Source organism: Ammodytes marinus (assembly GCF_949987685.1).
Source record: "Ammodytes marinus genome assembly, chromosome: 14".
Classification (NCBI taxonomy): domain Eukaryota; kingdom Metazoa; phylum Chordata; class Actinopteri; order Uranoscopiformes; family Ammodytidae; genus Ammodytes; species Ammodytes marinus.
This window is the reverse complement of record NC_137218.1, coordinates 1,223,690-1,231,189: the sequence shown is the minus strand read 5'-3', so window position 1 is coordinate 1,231,189 and position 7,500 is coordinate 1,223,690. Positions and strand designations below refer to the sequence as shown.

The window sequence follows — 7,500 nt, the reverse complement described above, 5'->3', positions numbered from 1 at the left end:
ACACACACACATCCACACACACACACACTCCCCCCCCACACACACACACTCCCCCCCACACACACACACTCCCACACACACACACACATCCCCCCCCACACCCCCTCACACACACACACACATACACATTCCCCCCCCCCCCCCCCACACACACACATATTTACTGCTGGTTCCTGCAGTGGATCCTCAGTGTGACCTCGTTGGAGTGGGAGCCTTGCATGCGCTCCTTCATGACGCCGGCCTCCAGGTTCCTCGTGGTGCGTTTGGCCACGACGTACACGCTGCAGTACATGAAGAGGATGACGGCCAGAGGGATGTAGAACGATCCCAGGGACGAGAACAGCGCGTAGAAAGGCTCCTGGGTTATCAAGCAGACTGTGGCATCCTGCAGGGAGAGAGGGGGGGGGGGGGTAGAACAATAGACAGACACACACACACACACACACACACACACACACACACACACACACAGACAGACAGACAGACAGAGAAACAGAGAGAGAGACAGACAGACAGAGAAACAGAGAGAGAGAGAGACAGACACACACAGACAGAGTGAGAGAGAGACATACAGACACATACACACACACACACACAGACAGACAGACAGACAGAGACATACAGACAGACAGACAGACAGAGAAACAGAGAGAGAGACAGACAGACACACACACAGACAGACAGACAGACAGACAGACAGACAGACAGACACACACACACACACAGACAGACAGAGACACACACAGACAGACAGACATACAAACAGACACACACACACACACACACACACAGACAGACAGATAGACAGACAGACACACACACACGAACAGACAGACAGACAGACAGATAGACAGACAGAGACACACACAGACACAGACAAACATACACACACACACAGTCGGGGGGGGGGCAGATTAGCTTTAGTTCAGCTTTATGTTTTTACTCGGGGTGTCTAAGAATTTACATAGTCAAATCTGATTGGTCGAATCTCGAATAATGTTTTCTTTTCATCTGCTCACTGATCCATATTCTCACATTGTTTGGGATATATTCAGCTATGGAAAACATTCAGAGACCAGTCTGGATTTTTCTTCAATCTTCATCTCTACATTACTTAATGAAAAATGCTCTTTAATGACAATATTTCTGGGGGGATTTTGGTAGAAATGTTGTCAGTAGTTTATAGAATAAAACCAAAATGTTCATTCTACTCAAACATAAACCTATAAATACTAAATCAAGAGACACTGAACATTTGGAGTGGTCTCTTAATTTTATCCAGAGCTGTATGAATAAAACAACCGAATTGATTAGACTTACGTGTGATGGCGGCTGCTTCCATCCCAGCAGCGGGCCTATGGAGATGACGATAGCCAGGATCCATACCCCCAGCATCGCAAGCAGCGCCCGTTTCTCAGTCACTATGGTCGGGTACTGCAGCGGGTAACGCACGCCAATGTACCTGTGATGGTGGAAGAATCAGTTAAAGGAATACTTCACCCATTCTATCATATTCGCTATTATAATATAATGAATGAGGTTTTTCTTCCCTCAGTCTTCCCTTGGTCCAGCTGTCCTGTTAATCTTAACCCTGCATTTTACTTTAAAATGTAGGGTTAGACAGTGAGACCATAAAACACTCTTTCTGCCTTTTCTCAGGCTAGGATGAACTGATTTCTAAAGTGTTTGCACATTTATACTACAGAGGATCTCAGAGTTCAATACACCTTCATATTTCAACCGGTGAAGTAGGTCTTTAACCTTGTGAGAAAAATTAACTGAACACATCAGATTAACGTATTTAATCAAAGTAGATAAAACAAACCTCTAGTCCCATTGTTTCTGGGTAGACAGAATGACCAATCACTGCCAGCTCGCAACCGTGTACAGAAGAATTACATACATCTGTTAAATCAGTGTTAGCCTTCCTCTGGGTGGTAGGATGGCCTAGAGGAAAGGTCTCTGGTTCCTCCCAGTAACCATGAGGTCTCTGGTTCCTCCTCCCAGTAACCATGAGGTCTCTGGTTCCTCCTCCCAGTAACCATGAGGTCTCTGGTTCCTCCTCCCAGTAACCATGAGGTCTCTGGTTCCTCCTCCCAGTAACCATGAGGTCTCTGGTTCCTCCCAGTAACCATGAGGTCTCTGGTTCCTCCTCCCAGTAACCATGAGGTCTCTGGTTCCTCCTCCCAGTAACCATGAGGTCTCTAGTTCCTCCTCCCAGTAACCATGAGGTCTCTGGTTCCTCCCAGTAACCATGAGGTCTCTGGTTCCTCCTCCCAGTAACCATGAGGTCTCTGGTTCCTCCTCCCAGTAACCATGAGGTCTCTGGTTCCTCCTCCCAGTAACCATGAGGTCTCTGGTTCCTCCCAGTAACCATGAGGTCTCTGGTTCCTCCTCCCAGTAACCATGAGGTCTCTGGTTCCCCCTCCCAGTAACCATGAGGTCTCTGGTTCCTCCTCCCAGTAACCATGAGGTCTCTGGTTCCTCCTCCCAGTAACCATGAGGTCTCTGGTTCCTCCTCCCAGTAACCATGAGGTCTCTGGTTCCTCCCAGTAACCATGAGGTCTCTGGTTCCTCCTCCCAGTAACCATGAGGTCTCTGGTTCCTCCAGGGGCGCTGTACTATGGCTGACCCTGTGTGAGGACCCCCTCTGGAGTGTGTCTGTCTGTCTGTCTGTCTGTCTGTCTGTCTGTCTGTCTGTCTGTCTGTCTGTCTGTCTGTCTGTCTGTACTATGGCTGACCCTGTGTGAGGACCCCCTCTGGAGTGTGGGGACTTGAGAGGGGAGATGCGGGAAGACATATTTCAATGTAACCAACCATTGACTAATAAAGAAACTTAAATGATCAAATTGAAGGTTTAAACTAACCCATACGTACATGATGCTTGGCTGCAAACAGAACCATGTCCTATTTAATTTACAAATGTAGGAAAGCTGACTGTGGGGTCACAGTACCGGTCTAATTCTAGGATAAGGAATGAAAACATGGATATGAGCTAGTTCTGGATTCACAGAGACATGATGGAGGCAGTACCGGTCTTATTCTAGGAAAACTTTGGTTGCGTTCCGAATCGCATGCTCTTTCTTTTTTCTATTCTACATACTACATCCGACGATAAAAAGAATCTAGTTAGGATGCAGTAGGCATACTATTGGGACATACTTTACTCTCTTATTTCATCATAACATTGCGCCTTGATCTTGCCTCTTGCTTTTATATCCGTCGGATCCCCGTTTGTTTTCATATGGAGGCTTCGTCGATGTGACGTCACTTCACGTGCGCACCGGATTGTGGGTCAGAATCGCCCAAATAGGCTGCACTTTTCATCTGTTGATTGTCTTTAATGATCATCACAAAAGTAGGAAGTGATTAGCAAAACCGACGAAGCCTCCATATGAAAACAAACGTGAAAGTATGTCCCAATAGTAGGGGTGGGAATCTCTTGGCACCTCACGATTCGATTCGATTCCGATTCAGAGGTCAACGATTCGATTAAAAATCGATTTTCAATGCATCTCAATGCAAAACATTTTTTATGTACATACCCATGTGTGAATTTCAAAAATATATTTATATGCACATCTGAGTGTTGCAGTTTCACAACATTAAATTCAGTAAATACGCTTCAGCATAAGCAACGCCTACTGGATTTATTTTGTTTGTTAACTATCTGTATATTGGATGCAAAGGGACGCGTCTGAGAGGACAGAACAGTAACAATGGGCTGAAGGAGGCTATATAGAGAAGGCAATGTTTTTCTATCTGATACTGCAAAAACAACAACTGTATTGTGTCTGGGAATTAAACAGTAATGTCCTCTCTGGAACATTGGACCTAATGAGTTGCTAATAATGTTGTAGATATGAGAATTCACTGTTGTCAGCAACAAACACTGGAGACACACACACACACACACACACACACACACACACACACACACACACACACACACACACACACACACACACACACACACACACACACAAACACACACACACACACACACACACACACACACACACACACACATTTTATGCGATTCGGAACGCAACCCTTGATGTGAGACAGTTCTGGGTTCACAGTACCGGTCTATGGAGATGACACACAGAGACATGATGGAGGCAGTGCAGCAGAGGACGTCCACCGCCGCCCAGACGTCACAGAAGATCCGACCAAACACCCAGTAATCCAGAACCTACAGGGGGCAAGAAGGAACTGGGTTAGGGGCTGAATACGTGTGTGTGTGTGTGTGTGTGTGTGTGTGTGTGTGTGTGTGTGTGTGTGTGTGTGTGTGTGTGTGTGTGTGTGTGTTTGTGTCTGTCTGTCTGTCTGTCTGTCTTTGTGTGTGTCTGTCCGTCTGTGTCTCTGTCTGTCTGTCTTTGTGTGTGTCTGTCTGTGTGTCTGTCTGTCTGTCTGTCTGTGTCTGTGTCTCTGTCTGTCTGTCTGTCTGTCTGTGTGTCTGTCTGTGTCTCCGTCTGTCTGTCTTTGTGTCTGTCTGTCTGTGTCTCTGGCTGTCTGTCTGTCTGTCTGTCTGTCTGAATAAACCACTAACTACTAACTGCTGTAGCTAGTGAGCCAAACATGTCTGTGACAGAGGAAAATCTATCAGAGCGAATTGATTTTTAGATCCTGGTTCTTCAAGTTAATTGTGTCTGTTCCCGCGTCATGTGGACAACATGTACCGATTCTGTGTGTCTGTGTGTGTGTGTGTGTGTGTGTGTGTGTGTGTGTGTGTGTGTGTGTGTGTGTGTGTGTGTGTGTGTGTGACTTTAACATGATTAACCCACAACCACCAGAAAAACAAACTACGGATGCATTTACTCAACAAAAAAATCCTCCTTACACCCTACACCCTGCTTTTAGAGACTGTCCCTCACTCAGGTTAAAGGTGCTACGAGGAACTTTTAAATATTTCTCAAACGGTTTAATTCTTCCTCTGATGATCATAAATTACATGTAAAAGCAAACGAGACCATCAGTGCAAAGAATGATATTGTTATGTCATTTTTCTTAATGCCTTTGTCATTGGTATAACATGCTCACCCAGGAACAACAGCTGGCGTTGTAAAAAACACTACCGCTTTTGTCCAAAGGGGGGCGTTAGAATTAACACACACTGAAAGTTCCTCGGAGCACCTTTAAAGCATCTGGTAACCTGGTCTAAAATAGTAAAAATGCAACATGATATCAAAGTCGGGTGTCTAAAGAAGCTTTTACAAAAATCTGATTTGTAAAATGTTTTAACTTATAGTCATATCGTCATGAAACGTTGCTAGTTGATAACTGACATTATAACAATGATTTTATGTATTGAAGTTTTTCTCAATTTCTTTTGAATATATATGCAAATTTTGCACATTCAACTATTTATGTTGGGGGCGACTGTGGCTCAAGTGGTAGAGCGGAACTCTGGCTTTGTCCAACATCTAATATTAGTTTTTTTTTTAAATATGCAAATGTGAGCATAATTTTTATTTTATTTATACAGGTAAATCCCTTTGAGTCCGAAGACTCTTTTGCAAGGGAGACCTGTTCCCATTTACACGTTACCATTCACACACTCATACACCGATAGCAGGCTAACTATCGACATTCACACGAGGCAAGGTGGGTGAAGTGTCTTGCCCAAGGACACAACAACTATGACACAAGTGGCAGGGCGGGGATTGAACCTCCAACCCTTTGATCATCGGCCAACCCGCTCTACCAACTGAGCAACAGTCGCGTTTTTACACTGTTTTTAACTTAAATTGCTTGTCTGTTTTTTCTCTGTGTGTAATGCACCTTCAGTTGGCAATCCCAATGTGTTGTATAGGAGACTGTACAATGACTATAAAGACTATCTCATCTTCTCTTATCTTATCTTATTAAAAAAAAATATTAAAAAAGGTTTTCGTTTATTGATTTTCCCTAAATGGTTATGATTAACTAACCGGTTACACATGCTCACACCTATTTCATACGTCTGATAATGACCTCAGATGATGTTATCGTGGAGTGGATGATGCATTATTCAGCAGCAAAACACAGCTTTGAACACATTTTAAAGATCTTTGTTGCATCAATGTTTGGGTGCTAACATTACATTGTCTGACTGTGAAATTTTGTTTTTTAATGTGAAACGCTTATGGTTTTATGCTGCCTCCTTTTCGGCCAGGATTTTTAAACTCAATGAGAATATTCCTGGAAAAATAAAGGTTAATAAAAAAATTTAAAAAATGTTCGGATCAAACTTGACCAGTGAGCAATGTGGGGGTGGACCATTGCTGCCCAGTCATCCTTAGCTCCCTTTCCTTACATTTCCTCTCTTCTCTGTCTGTTAATGTTAATGTGGAGATAAAGGCTGATAAAGATGGTTGAATAGGAGAAATACAGCCCACAGAAACACACCAGGTTTAGATAAACAAGTTATGGAAGAAGCAAAATAGACAAAAAAATCGATCAATTGTCCAGTGCTTGAATAAACAATGTTTTTTACTTGCAGTGTCTCGACTTAAGACAGAATCTAACAAACATGAGGGGTTCATATGTTTATAAATGACGTGTGTGTGTGTGTGTGTGTGTGTGTGTGTGCGCGTGCCTGTCGAACTTAATCATTCTATATATATTCCCTTTTCTCACATGTCCTATCTTCTGTAACATTTTTTTCCTTAACTTTTATCAGCACTTTTTAGACCTATGTGTAGCCTTTAGTCTGGACATTTGGTATGCCCTAATATTGCACATTTTCAATATCTATTCTCCTTAGTTTTGCCTTACTTTTGGCATTGTTTAGAATGCATTTACTGTAGGCTACATTCCCTTTTTTTTTTTCTTTTTAGGTCGGAGAAAAAAGGGCAGACTATTTTAAATTCAACTGTAGCCTATGTCTGTCTGGCACATATTCCAGAAATGACAATACATTCTACTTAGCTCGACTCCTCGGACCAAAATTAAAACCTCCATTGTATCGCCATTAAAAATCATTAAGCAATGATCAATCAATATTTCACTCACTTACCTCCAGCGTGGCGGACACGGGCAGCACGGTCGTCCCCAGCAACAGGTCCGCCATTGCCAAATTAATGATGAAATAGTTCGTGGGGCTTCGCAGGTGTCTGTTACAAACCACGGCCAGAATCACCATAATGTTTCCAACGATGGCGAACAAGATGAACGAAGCCAGCACCATGCCCACTGGCACGGCCCGACCAAGGTCCACAGAGGTAGGTCCCCCACCGGGCTGAGAGGAACCATCCGTGAAGGAGCGGTTGATGGAAGAGTTTGTATCCGACAAAGACACCTCATTCCCCGGGTAAAGATCCACGGAGGAGCCGTTAGTCCACAAACTCATGGTGAGTGACAGGCAGTGACAGTTTTTTTGAGTCCTTATTTAAACCAGACTGTATATTTAGCCTGTATAAAAGCGAGATAAACCTGTACAACAACTTAATAAAACTCTACTTTAACTCTTAATATTTAGGAAATCCGAGTGTTTTTCGGTGAATTTCCGTAAAAAGA

At 43.6% G+C, this 7,500-nt stretch overlaps 1 protein-coding gene across 1 annotated transcript in view; it reads right to left on the bottom strand.

The window, feature by feature from the left end:
- LOC307260553 (alpha-1A adrenergic receptor-like) overlaps positions 1 to 7,333 on the bottom strand; it is a gene marked incomplete at both ends in the record, with an annotated part of 18,756 nt that extends 11,423 nt beyond the window's left edge. The window contains 4 exons of the mRNA XM_080040827.1: positions 165 to 385; positions 1,321 to 1,462; positions 4,086 to 4,195; positions 7,001 to 7,333. Coding sequence (XP_079896953.1) covers positions 165 to 385; positions 1,321 to 1,462; positions 4,086 to 4,195; positions 7,001 to 7,333 — 806 coding nt within the window. The remainder of the gene's footprint in view (positions 1 to 164; positions 386 to 1,320; positions 1,463 to 4,085; positions 4,196 to 7,000) is intronic.
- Between the last annotated feature and the right edge of the window lie 167 nt (positions 7,334 to 7,500).